The sequence below is a fragment of the Myodes glareolus genome, chromosome 1, assembly GCF_982192425.1.
Source record: "Myodes glareolus chromosome 1, mMyoGla1.1, whole genome shotgun sequence".
NCBI lineage: Eukaryota > Metazoa > Chordata > Mammalia > Rodentia > Cricetidae > Myodes > Myodes glareolus.
The window spans coordinates 89,684,202-89,704,490 of NC_142026.1; the positions used below are offsets into that span (position 1 = coordinate 89,684,202).

Genomic DNA, 20,289 nt, shown 5'->3' on the forward strand with positions numbered 1-20,289 from the left:
CTGATGGCAGCTGAAACACTTTGAAGGTAAGTTAGCGGCAACCAAGTATTTACAGAAGGGAAGCAGTGCTTGCTGAATGTCAACGGTGCGATGTACTGATCATCACGTCAAAGCCCTTTGTTTCTAGAGAGGCAGTCTGATGTATCACGGTGGTGATGATATATTCTAAAGATTTATCTTATATTTAAATTGCTGTGGTCTGTGCAAATTTAAATACACAGGTGCAGGGCTCTGAGGCCGGAAGAGGGCATCAGATCCCCTGGAGCTGGTTGTGAGCCTATGTAGGTGCTAGCAACAGAACTCTTGTCCATGGGAAGAGCAGCCAGTGCTCTTAACTGCTGAGCCATCTCTCCAGCCCAAATAGTATTTAATATAAGAATAACAATATCGGTATATTAATAGGAAATTTAGCACTGCCCGTGTGTGTGCCACCGTGTAACACTGCTGTCCTGAGATGGGAGAGGCACTATTGCACCCTCCTCGTACTACAGATGTATACACTGAAGCTCCAGGGCAGTGAGCAAAGGCCCGGGCTCTCCTGGGTGATAAAGGTTCATGCTCTCAACCAGCAGGGTCCTCACTCTTATCTTGAGCCAGTTAGATGACTTCTGAGTCTGTTTCCCTTTGCAAGTTGCTTTGTGCCTCTGGTGGGCTCCTCTAGGTGAGACTCTAGATGAGGCAGTTCAGGTGTCAGAGAGGAAAAGACTGTGTGTTCCCTTTCTGCACTCATAGTCCCTGTCACTCACTATGGAACACTTCTGCTTTTTCACACACACACACACACACACACACACACACACACACACACACACCTGCAACCAATACAACAGATTCTCCATCAGGTACCCCATTCAGTTCAGCAGAATTCTGATCAAGTTCAGTTCCATTCTGGCACCTTCGACCTGGAGATGTCGACCTACCAGATGCCACGGGTTGAGGGCTCAGTCCTTAAGACTTGCCCCTTGACAAACTTCAGATGCCAGTCTCAAACCTCAGGCGGTGTCCTGTGCTTCACCGCAAATCTAGGGTCCTGCAGTGCCCACAGTAGGGCTAACTGATTTGCTACAGCACCTCACAGGACTCTGGAGTGCTCGACCTGGCACAGAGGCTGCAGGGGAACAGCCAGAAGGAAGCTGCCGATCCCATCCCTTCCGTAGATGTGACCGGCTACAGCTTTGGTCACTGAGGATCGGCTCTCCCTTCCCTGGAGAGGGATGGAGGATGCTGAGAGCCTCTGCCTTCTGATCATGTCTTGGTCTTTTCCAGGACCAGGCTCTTTGATGAAGGAGGCCCTCGTTCACAAGTCAGTACATCCCTATGCAAAAGACGCTCCTATCACTCCAGGTTCTAAAGGGTTTTAGGAGTTATCAGGAACTGAGAATAAAAACCAAATATAGACTGTATGGTACCCCATGCGATAGCCATATTTTATCAAGCATGGCAATAGAATCAGGAAATGCTTGCTATTTAGTTCCTCAGTTGAGGGACATTGCAAAGACTTTAAGAGAGTTTTAAGGAATTGAGATGCTGTTTGCCCCTCTAGTATCAGGTAGAGTAAGATAGGCCCTTAATAAACAGCATAAACATGGATGCTGTGCAGGCTCAGGAAAGGGGAAGAAATGTAGGAAGACCCCAAGGACCACCAAGACCAGATGAACAAAGAAAAGCAAAGATAGATAGATAGATAGATAGATAGATAGATAGATAGATAGATAGATAGATATCGGGTGGCAGATGGTGTGACCAGGGGCAAAGGCCAGAAACCTACACAGTGAACCACAGAGAGAGTATTGCCCAACCAAAGAGAGGGAGCTACTGAGAAAACAGAGAGAGATACTGAGGAAAGAGAGAGAGATACTGAGGAAAGAGAGGGAGACACTGAGGAAAGAGAGGGAGCTACTAAGGAAAGAGAGGGAGACACTGAGGAAAGAGAGGGAGCTACTGAGGAAAGAGAGGGGGATACTGAGGAAAGAGAGGGGGCTACTGAGGAAAGAGAGGGAGACACTGAGGAAAGAGAGGGAGACACTGAGGAAAGAGAGAGTGGTACTGAGGAAAGAGAGAGATACTAAGGAAAGAGAGAGAGGTAGTGAAGAAAGAGAGGGAGCTACTGAGGAAGAAGAGGGAGTTACTGAGGAAAGAAGGGAGCTGAGGTTTCTGTCCCACCCAGTCTTGCAGTCATTCAGTGCCAAAGAAACACACAGAGGTCTGCATTAATTATAAACTCATTGGTCCATTAGCTCAGGCTTCTTATTAACTCCTATAACTTATATTAGCCCATAATTCTTGTCTGTGTTAGCCACATGGCTTGGTACATTTTTCAGTGAAGCAGTCACATCTTGCTTGCTCTGTGTCTGGCTTCCTCTCTGTCTGGGTGACAATTGCAGACTGAAACTTTCCTCTTCCTAGAATTCTCGTTGCCCTGCCTCTACTTCCTGCCTGGTTACCCACCTATACTTTCTGCCTGGCTACTGGCCAATCAGTGTTTATTTAAAATAAAAATGACAGGGTACAGACCATTGTCCCACAGCATTTCCCCCCTTTAAAAAAACAGAATAGCTTGCCAATGTGGGGCTGACCAAATCCTCTTAAAAGCCTGAGAGAGCTTGGGAAGTTATTCTAGATAGAAAAGAATAGAGTTAAGCACGGCTTCTTGATAGCAGCACTTTCTCAGGTGGGCTCTGCTTGCTAGAGGTAAGAACTCTCATTTAAGAGAGGCTTCATGACTCAGCTTTAGCTGCAAAACCTTGCAGCTCTTTTAAGAAGTCCTGCCATGAAACACTTAAATAGTGTTGATGAGAAGTTGACCGCATGATTTTTGGTGGTGTCAGGGACCTTGAAACTCTATAGTGTTGTGGCGATAAATGTGGCTCCAGTTGGTACTTCTGCCTTGAGGCCAGACTCTCAGAAAGCTAAGGAATGGGCTGGATCCAGCCATCAAAGCCACGACTTTAACCTTAGCCATATTGCTTAGCAAATTAAAGACTCATATGGTCAGGAAAAGAGAGACATACATACAGTAAAGATAAATTCATATAAAGAAAACCTCTAGATGGTTTACAGTGTGTTTAAAAATATATGTAGGATTGGGAGAGAAAAGGAAAAAGGATAAAGTCCTTAAAATAAAAAAAGAAAGAAAGAGAGTAGTTGGGTGTAGTGGCTACCTGAGGAGAGAGAGGGAGACACTGAAGAGAGAGAGAGGGAGACACTGATCAGAGAGAGAGAGAGAGAGAGGGAACTACCTGAGGAGAGAGGGGGAGCTACTGAGGAGAGAGAAGGCACATGGAAGGTGTGCAGAAGTCTGTGGAAGTGCTGGGATTCCATGACAATGAAAGCTGTGGAAGGTACCTGCCCCTCCCCTTCTGGGGCTCTACTTTCCTTTAAAATACAAGAAAAAGAAGCATGGGCAACACTGAAGGCCTTCATTATACAGAGGAGTAGCAATGTGACTTGAATAATGGCTCATCTGATAAATTGCTGAGAGAACTAATGGTGGTAAGGGTCAGAAGAACCTGGGGGGGGGGCGCGTCTGGTAAGACCTACTGCAAACATTTCACAGGTGCACAGCCAAAGTCAAAGAGTTAAAGTATTGGCTCCCTGGAATACTTACAATAATAGCGAATGGAGCTGATGTGCTATGATTAGCTACCAAGTATTACAGAGACAGCATATTTTTATTTTCCAAGAATAAAATCAAAATTTAAGAAATGCCCAAGCCATGCATGGTAGCACAATCCTTTAATTCCAGCACTTGACAGGCAGAGGCACAGGAGTCTTGGAGTTCAAGGTCACCCTGGTCTACAGAGTGAGTTCCAGGACAGCTGAGGATGAACAGAATAAGAAAAATGGAAAAAAGGGGGGGGACCCTGTCTTAAAACACTCACAAAAAAAGAAAAGGAGAGAGAGAGAGAGGTGGAGAGAAAAAGGAAGGGAGGGATGGAGGGAGGGAGGAAAGAATGTCCATGCAGCAAAGTAAAAGAATGAAGATTTAATGTCTGAAGAATATTTGCTAACTTCTGTAATGAAAGACCTAAATTCTCTCCTATTAAATAAAGTTAGCATCCTTCTTAATTAAAAATGCTTAGCCAGGCTATTAAATACAAGGTTAACATATAAAAATTGATCTCATTCCCTCCAAGCATGATTGTACGTACCTGTAATCTAGTATGTGGGAGATGGAGGCAGGATCATGAGTTCAAGGTTATCCTCAACTACTTAGTGAGTTTGAAGCCAGACTGAACTACATTAAACTCTGTCTTAAGAGACAAAATAAATAAATAAATAAATAAATAAATAAATAAATAAATATTAAATAATTTTCTGTCAGTCATGTACAGTTAGAAAAGCCAATATTAGAAACCTGGACAATTTTAATTGTAACAAAAATTTACATCTAAGAATAAATATAAACAAATATTATTGTTTCCAGCTTCATTCCTTTACCTGCAAATTTTATTTTTTTTAAGAGATGAATAAAATTCCAATGTGCACACGTGCCACATTTCATTATTCATGTATCAGTGGATGAACATCCAGGCTATCCCCTGACTATGGTGACCATGGGTAGTACCTCCATAGTAAGATACCGACGTCTCTGAGGGTATGCCCAGAGTGAAACCGCTGGACCCTATGCTAGATCTATACTAGCTTTCTAAGAACCCCCCTATGCTGATTTCCACAGCAGCCACCAGTTTGCACTCCCACCAGTGGTGGATAACTGTGTCCCCCTTTCTCTGTATCTGTGCCAACATTTGCTATTCGTGTTTTGTTTGTTTTGTTTAGGGGGATAAGGTTGTTTTGTTTTTCTTTTATTTTAGCCATTCTGATCAGGGTAAGATGAAATCTCAAAGTGGTTTTAATTTTTCACTTCTCTTATGGCTATGAATGTTGAATATTTTTAAAAATAGTTTTGAGCTGATTGTACTTCTTTTGGGACTCTCTATTTAGTTACATGCCCCATTTTTAAGATTGGGCGGCCTTCTTGGTGTTAAAGGGTTTTTTTTTTTGTTTTTTGGGTTTTTTTTCGCATGTTCTAGACATTAACACTATCAGAAATAAGGCTGGCAAACATTCCCCCACCCTTCGGTCTGCCGCTTTACTTACAGATGGTGCTCTTTGCTGCACCTAAGCTTTTTGGTCTCACAAGGTCCCATTCATCAGCTGTTGCTACTCATTCCTGAGCTACTGGAGTCAGATTCAGAGTCCTCGCTGTGCCTACAGCTTGAAGTGCATCCTGTCTTTCAATCTTTAGATGTACTTAAATTAATGTAGTCATAGAGGTTGGGAAAGTTAGGGGCCATTGGGGATATTTCAAGGGGTGGGGGACAGAGCATAGAGGACACAAAGAAGGAAAGAGGAGAAACGGAGGTTCAGTGAAGTGACAGACTGAGGACAGGGAATACAGAGGGCCCACGAGAAGAAACTCACACTAGAGACCTTGGGGAAAATCGTATGGAAACTGACTACTGTAGATGCTTCATGAAATACATAAATGCAGTTCATTAAGAGACAGGCGGATCTCTGTGAGTTCGAGGCCAGCCTGGTCTACAAGAGCTAGTTCCAGGACAGGCTCCAAAGCTACAGAGAAACCCTGTCTCAAAAAACAACAGCAGCAACAACAACAACAAAAACCAGTTTAAGCTGCGTTTCATGCAAACGAGTGGATAACGCCCCTCTCAGACACCACAGGCTGTTAAATAAAAAGCCCGGTCCCAGCTATGGATTACCAGACCAACAAAGCAAAGAAGAAAGGGAAAAAGAAGAATTTCGCCATGGAAGCTGCGGTGTGACTTCGTTCTTTAGTCCTTCCATCTTGGCCTGCAAGAGCCGACTGCCTGGCATCACCGGTCTGCTTTGAGGCTTCTCTCCTCCGCCACACCATCAGTAATGAGCTCTCGCCTGGCTCCCTGGGCCCTAGATCTCTCGTGTCATGGAGACCCCACAGCCCTGGCTCCTCAGACCCCTGGATCTCCTGTGTCAAGGAGACTCCACAGACCTGGATCTAAAGGTTCCCACCCCTGTCCTGCTCCAATGGCTCACACAGATGAGGTGGATGTTGGGGTGGGCCAACCCACAGCCCTGGTCCTGGGCCTGGATGTCAGCTGGACTGGTCTGCCTATCAGCTTCCCTCTATTGTCTACACTCCCTACCCTTACCCCCCACAGGTTTACACACACACACACACACACACACACACACACACACACACACCGGGCACCCTCTCCAGTACTGCCACAGCCAGTCCACCATCGCAGCCTGCAGCAAGATAGCCTGTCACAAGTTGCCCAGTCAGGTCTCTTCTCAGGCCCTCGGTCTGATTCACGCTCACACCACCAGGGCCAGTTCCACTGTCTTGCACAGCCAAGGGGCAGAGCCCTCTAATCTGCTTGCTGTAGGGGGCTTCCATCTTTTTGAACTGTTGATCAATAGGGCCTCATGTATCACTTCAAACATTATAGGCTGTGACCATTGCTCTTCAGTGCCCTTCAGAACTTTATGGTAAGGCTCTGTTGCTAAAGACTCCACATAACTGAGTCATAGAAAATGGAGAAATTAAGCTGGTACCAACTTGGAAGCTTCATCCCCACTGCCCTGCTTTCTTGTTGCTGGAGGGGGCTGTGCTCACCACTGGGGGAGGAAAATACCCAATAGTCTTACCCAGCTGTGAACCCCACAAGCTACAATGATACTGGCCTGGAAGGATATGCCATTACACAAGATGGAACTTATGCCTACTACAGTTAACCGGGCCAAGAACCCATGGCTGTGTAGATCCTCGACCCTAGGAGACAACCTCCTACTGTTAGTCTACTAATGGGAACGGTATTAAACTGCTCCCTGTGTTCTTATCTTTATAGTCATAGACTAGTACATCGCTCAGCCCTTACCAGTGATACTTCTCTTTGCAGTGTATGGCAATTAATAAAAATATTCACAACTGCTGAGCATGCAGAGAAAAGGGGGCTAGAAAGTGCTCAGCCCCAGATGGGACATGTATATCACATTTCACACACACACACACACACACACACACACACACACACACACACACACACACAAGGCTTAGGGCTCATCCTAAGAGTGAAGAAAGATCGTAAGAGCCCAGAGGTAGTGGATGTCTGCTGATAAGCAGTATTTTCTGGGCATGGCCACAGGGCCTTTGCAAACACAATCTCAAATGACTGTCACTGCATACAGAGATTTGCACAAGATCCAATGGCCCAAAACTCCCAGCATGGATGGGAGAGAAGCCTTAGAAGCTCCGCCCCTTGCTGAGGAGCTGTGGGCAGTTGTTGCAGTGGGAGGGAGAGCACACTTTCCTCAGGAATGTAGGTGGTCCTATGCCCATGCGCATACCCACAGGCCAGGAGCTCTGTGCAAACGCAGTGGACCTAATAAAAGAAGTGAAGTCGAGAAGGAAAACTGGGCAGGGCATAGGGGAAGAGTTAGGGGCCATGGGTGGATCTGATCAAATCATAGCCTAAGTATGTATGACATTCTCACGCAATAATATATCATTCACATACATATATGAATTTCATATAGCATATATTACCAAAAAATGTGCAAGACCTTTTTGAATGAAATTGTGTTTCATAAGAGACATTAAAGGATAACCCATGAAAACAGTGTGACCCAAGCTAGAGTCATCTGAAAGGAGGGAACCACAAATGAGAAAGTACTTCTGTAGGGTCAAAGTGTAGGGCATTTTATTAATTAGTGATTAACACAGCGATTGATGAGGGAGGGCCCAGCTCACTGGGGATGGTGCCATCTATTTCTCATCTAACCTAGGACCATCAGGGCAAGTGGTCCTAGGTTCTATGAGAAACCGGCCTGAGTGGGCAGTAGTGGTGCACACCTTTAATCCCAGCTCTCCAGAGGCAGAGGCAGGTGGATCTCTGTGAGTTCGAGGCCAGCCTGGTCTACAGAACAAGTTCCAGGACAGGCTCCAAAGCTGTCTTTGGACTTTTCTTCTGACAGAGAAACCTTGTCTCGAAAAACAAGACAGAAAGACAGAAGGAAGGAAAGGGAGGGAGGAAGGAAGGAAGGGAGGGAGGGAGGGAGGGAGGGAGGGAGGGAGGGAGGGAGGGAGGGAGGGAGGGAGGGAGGAAGGAAGGAAGGAAGGAAGGAAGGAAGGAAGGAAGGAAGGAAGGAGCCTGAGCAAGCCATGGGAAGCAAGCCAGTGAACAGCACCTCCACAGCCTCTGCATCAGCTTCTGCCTCAGGTTCTTGCCCTGTCCTGACTTTCTTTGATGAACAACAGTGATACAGAAACATAAGCCAAATAAACCCTTTCCTCCCCATCGTGTCTTTAGTCATGGTATTTCATCACAGTAATAGCAACCCTAAGACTCAGAGAGAACACATCGTTAATAGAAGAATTAAAGGCAGAACAAAGATTCCATTTTCCCTAAATTAATCTGAAAACTTCAGCTTAATTCAAGCTGAAATCATGATTGCAGCTTCATTAGCAGCAGGGCGGTGTGGGCCTCTGGGCCCCAGGTCAGCGACAGAAGTGCGTTTCCAGCATTGGCAGTAAAAGCACAACAGGCTAGCAGGCTCCAGCCCAAGTGTGAGTAGCTTTCTTGGTCTCCAGGCAACATTTCCTACTCCAGTGTATTCTGTCAGTCCTCTCTGCACTTTGTAACTGGTTCATGTGTTCAACCCTTGAAAAGATCTTCAATGGTTTCCAGGTTGCTTTGCATCATCTGGACTAGATACTGGTTGGTGCAGAAAACAGATGATGCCCTGGCCTGAATAAATGTGTCCCTTAGAATGCATTGCCAAAGTCCTAACTCCCAACGTGACTGGGAACATGGTGGGTTACTGGGGTTCATGAGGTCATGAGTATGGACACTTTGTAAAATGAGATAGTGGTGGCTCTCACATTCTCCAGTGAGTACACAGCGAAATGTCATTCATCTGTAGGATACGGAAGGAGACTTCATAACGCATGCTCTGTCAGCATCTTCATCTCGGGCTTTGTACCTTCCAGAACAGTGATAAATAACTCACTGATGGTTCAGCCAGCCAGTTTACATTTTATATTGCAGCCCAGGCTGACTGAGACATGATGCAATAAAATATTAAAAAAAAAAAAGCCCCTAATCCCTGTGTTGGAATCCAAAGTCCCCAGAATGTAAATTACAGGTGGAAATGAGGTCTTTCCAGCAGAGGCTGAGTGAAAACGAGGCCTTCAGGAAGCAGCAGCCTCCATGGGCCCTGCATCAGCTCCTGCCTCCCAGTTCCTGCCTTGCTTGAGCATCTGTCCTGACTTCCCTCAGTGATGGGAACTGTAAGCTGAAACAAACGCTTTCTTCTGAAACAAACACTTTCTTCCCAGGTGACTTCAGACCACGGCGTTTTTTATCATAGCAGTGGAAACCCTGGGACGTTCCTCTCTCTTCATGTCCCGTTTGTTTCATTTTGCTTATTTAATAAGAGGAGAGACGGCCTGTTTTGTTTCACCTTTTATTTTACAAGGGTAAAGTCCAGATGAGGAACTAAACGGTTATCCCAGGAACTGGATTAATATAAAATGTTTAAATAATTCAGGTCAAATGGCCCCTTTATTTCCCTTAGCAATTCCTTATAATTCCACATAGTTGATTCTCAGACTTAGCTCTGCATACACAGTCCTTCATCAGTTCTCAAACACAAGGTGATACAAACAAAGAGTAAACTTATGATGAAGTCATAATCAGAAAAACAGCCACGCCCAAGAGAAATGCTTGGTAAATCGGAAATGCATTCACAGATAAGGTTACAAAATCATTAGTAATTGCAATGTCCAAGATGTTAAGCTAATTTTAACAGACCTTAGAATAAAGTGAGGCTGAAGAGACAATTTTTAGTAAATAAAAATTAAAAAATAAACTAAAAGTTATATTATAATGAGAAATCTTTTTAAGATTTATTGATCTTTATTTTATGTGTATGGCTGTTTGGCCTCCACATCTGTCCACACACCACTTGCATGCTGTGCCCAGGGAGATGGGAAGAGAGTACTGGGTCACCTGGATCCTGAGTTCCAGATGGTTGTTAGCAGCATTGTGAGTGCTGGGAACCAAACCCAGGTCTTCTGCGAGAGCACTAAGTTCTTTTAACTCCTAAGTCATCTCTCCAGCCCCCATATATGATCTCTTAAGAGAACAGGAAGACACACGAGCTAATATTGGCAACAGAGCCAAATGGACCCTAAAGTCAATCTCCCCGAATGCTGGGCTAACTACACAATGCGTACGTGTGCGCACCGCCATTTCTCCATACTGTCAAATAAACCTCCAGAGAAAATGTTGTAACTCTGGGAAGAAAACTAAAATATTGGACTAAAAAATCCTGGGCCCTGGCAGATATAACTGGCCCAAACCTAAGCATACTGGTTTGCACCTTCAAGTGTGCTGGAAAGCAATCATCCTTTTGTCATTCTGGCTTCTTATGGTTTCATTATGAAGGGAAGCATCCCTTAACAAGGCTTTTGTGAGGGAGAATCACAAACAAGGAAAGAATATCAGAATTTAAAGGGTTTTGTTTTCTAAATAAAACAACTCATAAAGCCTGGTGTGTGGCATGTCATACTCAAAATGCCAGCACTCAAGAGGCAAGGCAAGACAATTGCCGTGAGCTTGGAACCAGTCTGGGTTGCAGTGTGATACTCTGTTCTTAAAAAAACAAAAAGAAAAGAAAGAAGACAAAAGAGGTGAGGATGGAGCAAGAAGAAGAAAGAAAACTTCTCACGTACCCCCTTCCTAGCTGGTGGTCCTTGGGTTCAGGAGCACTGGTACCCATGGAGATGCCCACACCATCATCTCTCAAACCTGTGTGACGGCAGGAGGTGGGTAGGGAAACCAACGCAAAGAAAAGTCAATGAGGAACAAAAAAGCAACACGGCTTCAAAGAACTAGAATTCTCATACCGGTTTATATTTCACTGACTTTTACAAAACAATTGTTTCAAACTTTCTCACAACATATTTTATGCAGATACCCAGGACCTCTCTAACAGAAAGTCGCAGACGTCAACATCCCAAGTGCTGGGTGCCATGTAAGACTTATTGATCACCATCAGGATCCCCCAGATTAATCACTTCCGTCTTTTCCGTCGCAGGCTTCTCAGCTTTGGGTGGATCATCACTTTCCTGTTTTCCTTTGCAGGGGTCTCAGTTGTGGGCGGGGCTTCGTCTGAACCACCCTTCTCGGCTGTGGGAGGGGCTTCATCTGAACCGCCCTTCTCGGCTGTGGGAGGGGCTTCGTCTGAACCGCCCTTCTCGGCTGTGGGAGGGGCTTCGTCTGCGTCGGCCTTGTTTTCTGGCGCCTGTTGTTCAGTTGTCTCCCAGGTAGATGCCAAGGGTTTGTTGAGGGTTTCCGGGAGCCTCAGCGACGACAGTCCACTCAGTATGGCCAGAATCCAAAACAAAATCTAGAAGAAATGTTACAAAATAAATAAATAAATAACAATGACAGTAAGTGGCACACAAACAAGAAAGGGACCCTTCAGAGAAGAAGAACAGACTGGACCCTTTCCTCAGAGGACAACAGAGTTGGGGTTGACATTAAAAGTTAGTGTCTTTAGGTTACTTGCGCTTGGGTGGAAGTTCATTTTAGCACCATCAAGACTTAATCTCAGTTCAGTCCTTCACAAACCACGGAGGGTTTCTGGCCAAAAAGCTCCAGCTCCCGCTTGCATGCATTAGTTCCCTTGCAGCCTCTGCCTTAGGAGCTGTGGCAGAGAAAAAAAAAAAACCCTCCATTTCTTTCTAGACCCCAGAGTGTACAGAAACCAGGTGCTGAGCCCCGAGTTCATCTGCCCTGCCATATCATCCAGTGGTTGGGAGTTCCTGACCCCTGGGAGAAGACCATAGGCTCAATCCAATTATAATTAAAGGATTTGTTGATTACTGCTAGCAGGATAACAATCCTGGGCCAAACAAGGTTGCCAAGAGAAGTGGGGTGAGGGAAGGGTTTTTAAAGGCGACAAACACAAAAACACTTTGCGTATTCACTCAAGCAAGCCAAAAGCTGTTTTACTTTGCCAAGATTAGGTAGTCAGGCAACCTGAGTGTCTGCATAAGCAGGTTATAGAGTCAGAAAGCAGCCAGCCACTACATAACAAGTAAATGGTCACGGCCATACATCTCTGGGTGTGGGTCATTGAGTCAGGGTTACTGGGAATTTGTCTTTCGGGGACCAGAGTCAGAGACAAACAGGTAGTGGGTACCAAGATGGATGGTAAACATAGAGTCTTTTTAGCCATCACACCAGTAAATGATGAGGTAGAGGAACAAATAAATAAATGAAACTTTCAATGAGTTAGAATCCAGAGATTAGGGGGAGAGAAGACAAAGACAATGAAAATGAACTGCCGCATGCATGTCACTGTGAGGAAGTGTGCAGCCGGTTTCCCGGAAAAGTTCCATGTTTTTGAGATGGTATCTCACTGTTCAGTCTAGGCTAGTCTCAAATTCACACTCCTCCTGCCTACATCTCCAGAATTCTGGGATCCCGGGCAAACTTTCTCACCATGCCATGTAGCGATAATTGCAGGCCAGACAGCAGACAAGCCCCCAAGTCCCCTATTTTTCCTCCATCCTGCTGCCCCCAAAACTCACGCCACCCCACAAACTTCAAAAACACCCAGCAGGCTCCTACCTCTCCAGCCTCCTGGTCGGACAAATTCCTCCATTCTAGTCAGACTCTAGTCCCTCACTTACCCCTCGGTTTCCTTGTCTGTAAGATGGGACTAAGGACAGCATCCACTGGGGCTGATGAAATGACTCAGTCAATAAAGTGCCTGCCGCACAGGCATGAGGACTGGAGGGCAGATCCTTAACGCACATAAAAAGCCAGCGGGGGTAGCAGGCACCCGCCATTCCAGCCCTCAGGAACTGGAGACAGCTGGATCCCTGGATCACTGCCCGGCAGCCTAGGCAAGGCAGTAAGATCCAGAGAGAGAGACCCTGTCTCAAAACACAACCCAGAGGGCCAGCAAAGTGGATCCGCAAGTAAAGGTGCTTGCCGCATAAGGCTGACAACCTGAGCCCAATTTCCAGAACCCACGTAAAGGCCGGAGGAGAGAACTGGCCCTACAGAGCTGCCCTTTGACCTCTGCATACTGGCTGTGGTGCATGTGCCCATATGCACACATCATACACCCACAAACAACGTCTTTAGAGGGTGGAGAACAGTTGAGGAAGGCACTTGGTGACGACCTCTGACCTCCACATACCCAAGTCCCTGAGCATGCACTCCCGGGAACACAGCACACACAGAGAGGGTAGTTCCTGCCCGCAAGGACTGATAAGGTACTGATGTAAGTAAGGCTCAGAACACGCCCGGCTCATCATAAACAATCCATACATACAGCTGTCGTTGTTACTGTCTCAGGCTCTGCCAGTTCTGCTGTGACATCCTACCAAGCAGCACATGTGTTTGGCTTCCCTTGCCCACCTTGTCCCAGGGTCCTCCTGTGTCCCCCTTCTGAATTTTCCTGGTCCTGGGCCTCTGCAGCTCGTCAGCCCTTCCCCCACACACTGATCCCTTCAGCCCCCTCCTGGTTTCCTCTTTCTACCACATCTTAACATCTTTGCTCCTGTGCTCTGTGTCTCTGAGCTTGTGCACGGGAGGAGTACCCACCTCAGGGCCTCATCCTAGCCATGGGACAGACACCCTGCCCACATCACATTGACAGGTCTTTCTTCCACACTGGCTCTTCTCCTGGGATCCCTCCAGCTCTTACAGTGACTCCTCCTGGCCTCAGACAGCCACCAGGTCACCAAGAACCACCAGACACTGGGGATATATGACTTTCCCAGTCTTCTGGACTATTTGACATCTTCTCTGGCTCTGCTTTTCTGTTCCTTGTGCCTGGTGTGTGTGTGTGTGTGTGTGTGTGTGTGTGTGTGTGTGTGTGTGTGTGTGTCCCTGTATACAGACAACGTCCCTTCCTGCAGGAAGCCTCTCTGAACCTAGCTTGGGTTAGCAGCTCTCTCCCATGCCCCGTGTTCCAGCTATATCTCTGGCAGGCAATCTTAGCTCTACTGCAGTCTCCCCCGACTGGAAACCTTAGGATACAGGCTGTCTCTTTCGTTCTTGTTCTGTTTTACCTAGCAGGGTGGTTACTTTAACATCAACACTGAAGATCCAATTGCTGCCTTCTCTGCTCCCTGCCCAACCAGAAGTACCTCCTCCACCACATACCACCAAAGTGCACGGGACCAAATGACCACGGACCGAACCCTCTGAAGTTGTGAGCTGAAATAATTTTTTTCCTGTCTTAAAAATAGCAACAACAACAACAGCAACAACTTGCCAAGTGAGCCTATGAGCACAGAAAAATGAATTCATTGGTCACCCTTTGTTCAATTAAGTAATGGCCAATAACACAAGCACCAAAACAAGTGATCCTCTTCAAAGAAGAAAATAAAAGCTTCTCAGTTAGTGTTTTAGTGAAGACACTGGCTCCCCAACCAATTTAATATCAGTGAACAAACTGAATGGGAAAAGTAATCATGCTGTAAAACGCATTCCACAGAGCAGGCAGACTCTATTGTACCCACAAAGGCACATTCACAATAGGCTCCTGTAAACATGGATGAGTCCCTGCAGCCAGACGCTGTCTAGGAGAAGGGCAAGAAGGGAAGGAGGAACTGACTGCAGCCACTTTCCCTTTAGCACCAATCTCTGTTTGGTTGACTTAATGTAACAGAGACACAGTGTGTGGGCTGGAGTCCAAGCTCTATGTCTAAGTCAGGGTTCTATTGTCATAAGGAGACCCCATTACCAAGGCAACTCTTACCAGAGAAAGCATTTAATTGGGGCTTGTTTACAGTTTCTGGTGACACACTTCCTCCAACAAGGCCATACCTGCTCCAACAAGGACACACCTCTTAATCCTTCTCAAGAACCACTACTCCCTGATGACTAAGCAATCAAACAATGAGACTTTGGGGTTGTTCTTATTCAACTTACCACATCCCACTCTCTGGCCCCCATAGACCTGTAGCTGTGAGAGCTCCCCTGCAGGCTTTACAGCAGGCAGGGATAAAGGATCAGAGTGAGGTAAGAATGAAACTCAGCTCAGCCCAATTTTATTGTAGCCAGCACTGGATCTGGACTCTAGAGCCTGGCCCAGATCATTTTAGCCATATTTAAGTACAACCACAATTTTGAGAAAAAAAGTATTCAGATAACAATTAACTCATCCCCATGAGTGCAACAACGCTTAAGAAATGTTTGCATTGACATTCTCAGCAAAGCACACATGCTCAAGATAAGGGTCTAGGGAGAATAACCCAAGTAAACAGAATGCCTGTGGAAGTCAGGACTGGCCTGGTCCAAAGGTTTTTGTGATATCACTCATAAGAATGGGTTTTATGGTCTAAAAGCAATGCTCAAGATTTAGGGAGAAGGGTCTAGGATAAGTAAAACCATAAATTCAGGATGATATGGGCAGAGCCTGTCTCATCAGACGATAAAGGATCACCAGGTTGTAAAACTACACCATTCCAGGCATTCCAGGAAGATCAGCTACATCCTACTCCACTGAAGAGGTGAGCTGTGTGTGTAACCTTCCTGGCTTCTCCAGTGTAGGTACACAGGTCTTTCCCCCTTTTGTTCCTGACGATTTGCAGGGCCGTTTGACCTCTGGCTCCCAGGCTCTTCTGCACTTGCGCTGGCCGGCCTGAGGGTTTAGCTTAGAAAGAACTTGGCCCTCTTTTGTTATGGTAATTCCACCTGTAATCAAGGTTCCAGCCGCAGGCCCTATATGCCTGCCACACCTGCCTCCCGCAGCTGCTTCTGGCCTTGGGCGCCGGGCACCTGTCATCCTCTTCCACTGCTCCTGATGGGAGGGGGCTCTGCCCTTTTGCCCCCTTGCCCCCTAGTATATATACCCGACTTGAGTTTAATAAAGTTGCCATTTACTCTTTGGTGAATGAGCAGGTCTCCTTGTGTCTGTGTGTTTCAACCCTTAGGATATTAATCCATTCTCGTGGACTTGGTTCGGGAAAGCGTGCGCCTGTTCCGAGGTCTGGGTATTCACAGAAAAGTGCGGGCAACACTCCAGAGCTTATCTGTGTGCACAAGACATCTTGCCTCTACATGTAGCCATGCCATAATATAAAACCATATTCAGTCCAACTGTAAAAGTTCCCATAGTTGATCCCAGTCTCAACACTCAAAGTTTCTTCTGACACTCATGGCAATCTGTAACCTCACACATCAAAACCAAGAAGATCACATACTTTCAACATATAACAGCAGAGGATATACATTATCATTCCAAAATGGAGGAGAGGGAGCATAGTGAGGAAATACTGGACCAGAGCAAGACTGGAAACAAGTTGAGCAAACTCTACACTCTGTTATCTCCATGTCTGATGTCAAAAAGCTCTTTGGACCTTCACCTCCTTCTAACTTTGCTCACTGTAATGCACCTTTCTCTTGGGCTGGTTCTACTCCCTGTTAGCAGCTTTCCTTGGAAGGTATTCTATGGCTCTGGCATCTCCAACACAATCCAGGATTCACCTTCACAACTTCATCTCATTCAAATACATTTTCATCAGTTTTCTATTTTAGACGATTTCCTTCATTTAATTCCTTTAATTTTCATTTAATTCCTTTTTACAAGTTGGAAGCTTAGTTGGGTAGGGTCTTGCTCTGAAGTCACCACTCCCTTTATTCCATTTAGCATTGGGCTTTTCTTTAAACTTTTTATCTCTTTAAGTACTGGATTTAGCTCCATTACACTTCTTGGTGCTCCTTTTCTCCTCAAACTGTACATTTTGTATTCTTTCTTGCTCAGTTTGCTCCTTTTCTTTATAGATCTACTTAAGAATGGTCAGTAACAACCATGAGACACAGTGAATACGAGGGTGTCTTGAAATCTCCTCTGCCAACACCATTAATCCAAAACTCTTCCATTTATCCTCAGGTGCCACATTCATCACCAAAATATCACAAGAAGAGAGACCACCCACTAATTTTTTCCCATCTGAAACCTCTTGAGCTGGACCATTATAATATGCATTGCTTTGTGGAATATTATTTTAAGATGTTTTGCATTTGTTTTTGCTGTGGAACATCTAATGATGTAAAGATGTGTTGCTTACTTTTATGTTGCATTTCTTTAGCTCTGTGAAGCTGTGTTACTTTGCCTGTCTAAAACACCTGATTGGTCTAATAAAAAGCTGAACAGCCAATAGCTCAGCAGTAAGAAAGAATAGGCAGGGCTGGCAGGCAGAGAGAATAAATAGAAGGAGGACATCAGGGGACAGCCACCCAGCTATTCAGCAAGCAACAGAGTAAGAAGTAAATAAAGGTATATAGACTAGAGAAAAATAAAAACCCAGAGGAAAAAGATAGACAGATAATTTAAGCAAAGCTGACTATAAATAAATCAAGCTATGGCCAGGCATTCATGAGAAAGAATAAGCCTCCATGTGATTATCTGAGAGCTTGGTGGTGGGCCCCCAAAAGAGCAAAGAGAAAAGAATTTAAAAAAAAAACTACACATTGCTCTCAGCAACATTGTCTTCCACACTCCTACTAGTGTGGCCCACTAAGCCCTACTTAAAGTGTCCAACTGCATTCCTAATCCAAAGTCCACATTCTGCCAACAAGCATCATGATCAGGCCTGTCACAACAATACCCCAACTCCCTGGTACCTACTTCTGTCTTAGTCACTGTTCTATTGCTATGAAGAGACACCATCACAATGACAGCTCTTATAAGAGAAAGCGTTTAATTTGGGCTTCTTACAGTTTTGGAGACTTAGTCCATTATCATCATGGTGGGGAACATGTGGCACACAGGCAGACATAGAGCTGTAGAAGCAGTTAAGAGTTCTACATCCAGATCTTTATGTAAGCAACAGGAAGAGTGAGACATTGAGCTTGGCTTGAGCTTTTGAAACCTCAAAGCCCAGCCCCAGCGACATGCTTTCTCTAACAAGACCACACCCCTAATCCTTCAAATAGTGCCACTCCCTGATGACCAAGCATTCAAATATTAAGAGCCTATGGACGCCATAAAGATGGTTACTTTTTAAAATCTTTTACTCTTTTGGGGCCCACCACCAATCTCCCAGATAAACACGCACAAAAACTTATTATTACTTTAAAAACATAAAGGAATGCAACACATCTTTGCATCATTCAACAGATGTTCCACAGCATAAACAGATGATAACACATCTTTAACTCATACCCTGCAACAGGGCTATCTTATTCAAGACACCATACTCTGGCTCCTTTATGATGATAGACCCAGGTTAATAATTATTTTCTGCAAGTCTTTCTCCTTGCTTGTAAAGAAAGGAAACAATATATCTGTTCTACACAAAAATTAGCATCAGCAAAGCACTTAAAACTAAGTCCACCTAAGCATCTGTTAAATGAAAGATCCTTTTTATTCTATAGCCCTTAAAACACCCTTGCAAATATCCTCCCATACAATTAATTAATTTTTTTGTGTGAATTTATAGCAGTTTGCTTTTATGGATTTGTCTGTCTTTGTTTTTTGAGTTTGGCTGCTTGTTTTAAAGGATATTTTGATCTCCCTCCCCTCCCTCTTTCCCACCCTCCCTTCCTCTAAGGTACAAAGTGCTAGTTTAAAGGAGATGCTTTCACAAAACCCCAAGCCTTGATATGGGTAGTGTATGCTCCCTGAATGCCTCTGCACACTAGGTGGCCATATTCTTCATTTTTCTATAAACAACTCTTCCTGGGTCTTATTGTACTTGAAACTTGCATAGCTAACTTTATTCTAGTCTGTTCTGGCAAGCTATCAATGACTTCAAAGTCACTTTGATCACTAAGAGTGTGGTACTTAGTGTAGTGTTTCCTGTACCACTGTAATTGTGGGCATCGATTTTCACCAACATGGCGTACTGCTTAATTCTCATCTCTTCACCACTAGACTAGGCAATTATTGGCAGGGATGACCAATTCCACTTAACTCATCCGATCGTCTTCATGATTTATTTTGTACCCTAGTGAATGCTTTTCACTCTGCACAATTTGGAGCTTAGAAGTAACTCACCTCCCTTATCATGTTTTCTGTGCCCACCACTTTACTTTAATATTTAAGTACAGGATAGTCCCCAACTAAGAGCCGCTGCCCATGTATCCAGAGTAGAAGAAAGGCAAGCCACACTGACCAAAGGTCAGAGTCATCTGGTGAAAGAGGCTGGGCTCCAGTAACAGAAGCAGACCGGACTGAGCATTTGATCCCGGGAGGTGGATGACACTCCAAAAGGCCATTGATTCCCAGAGAAAAATCCACATTCCACTTGTGCATACAAGATGACACAGGCGGGACTCCACACTGCTTTCTTCTGAGGTCACACTAGTGTTTCTTACAAAAATACGCTAGTATGGAGCTGAAGAGAAAGCACAGTCAACAAAATGTTCTCTACACACGCACAGACTTCAATTTGCTCCTGAGAACCCACATAGAAAGACTAGAGGTATTAGGGCATGTTTGTCTTGCCAGCGCTGGGGAGGCAGAGATGGGCAGATCCATGGGAGCTGCTGCCCATCCAGCCTAAACTACTTGGTAATGCCCGGGTAATGGGTGATACTGCCACAAAGACGAGTGGTTCCTGAGGAACACGTGAGGGTGACCTCTGGCCTCTGCACACATATGCATGTACACATGTACACTACACATACACATACACACACACACACACACACACACACACACACAAAGTTCACATGCACCTGCACGCGCATGCAAACACACACACACACACACACACACACACACACACACACACACAGAGGCCATGTCCAAGTGTGCTTGAGGTCACTATCCTTGACTAAAAGTGTAAGACAGGAGGAGGATGAACTTTAAATTGCTGACCAGCTCCAATGATATACAGACAGAATAGTCACAAGGCTAGCAACAACATGTGTCTGCAGCTTGGAAGAGAGGAGAGAACATAGCAGAGTGTAGGAGAGGCTCGCTGGGCTCGCTGGAGTCTTGGAGAAAGGAGCAGGCAGAAAAAGAAGTGGTGCTTTAAAAGGCTGAGGAGTGTAGAGGGGCAACTGCAAAGAGCACCTGGGGGAAAGAGACCATCATGCTGAGGGTCCCAAGTCGCTGGAATGCAGTGTCGTGCACACCCGTACCTGCTCTCCGTCCTCCCCAGCTCCATATTCCTCCTGATCGGAAGGGCCAGGGGCACCCAGGTATGACTCACCCACTTCCCAGCCTCTCTGTTCCTCTGTGTAGCTCTGAACACAGCTGTTCTCCCTCTCCAAACCCAAGCCAACAGCTCACACGGCCACG

General features: G+C 45.4%; 1 protein-coding gene across 3 annotated transcripts in view; it reads right to left on the bottom strand.

Moving 5' to 3' along the window:
* Positions 1-10,901: 10,901 nt before the first annotated feature.
* Slc22a16 (solute carrier family 22 member 16) overlaps positions 10,902-20,289 on the bottom strand; it is a 42,533-nt gene continuing 33,145 nt past the window's right edge. For all 3 annotated transcript variants that reach the window (XM_048425440.3, XM_048425439.3, XM_048425441.3), the window contains exon 8: positions 10,902-11,418. In XM_048425440.3, the coding sequence (XP_048281397.3) occupies positions 11,083-11,418 (336 nt within the window). In that variant the 3' untranslated portion in view covers positions 10,902-11,082. The remainder of the gene's footprint in view (positions 11,419-20,289) is intronic.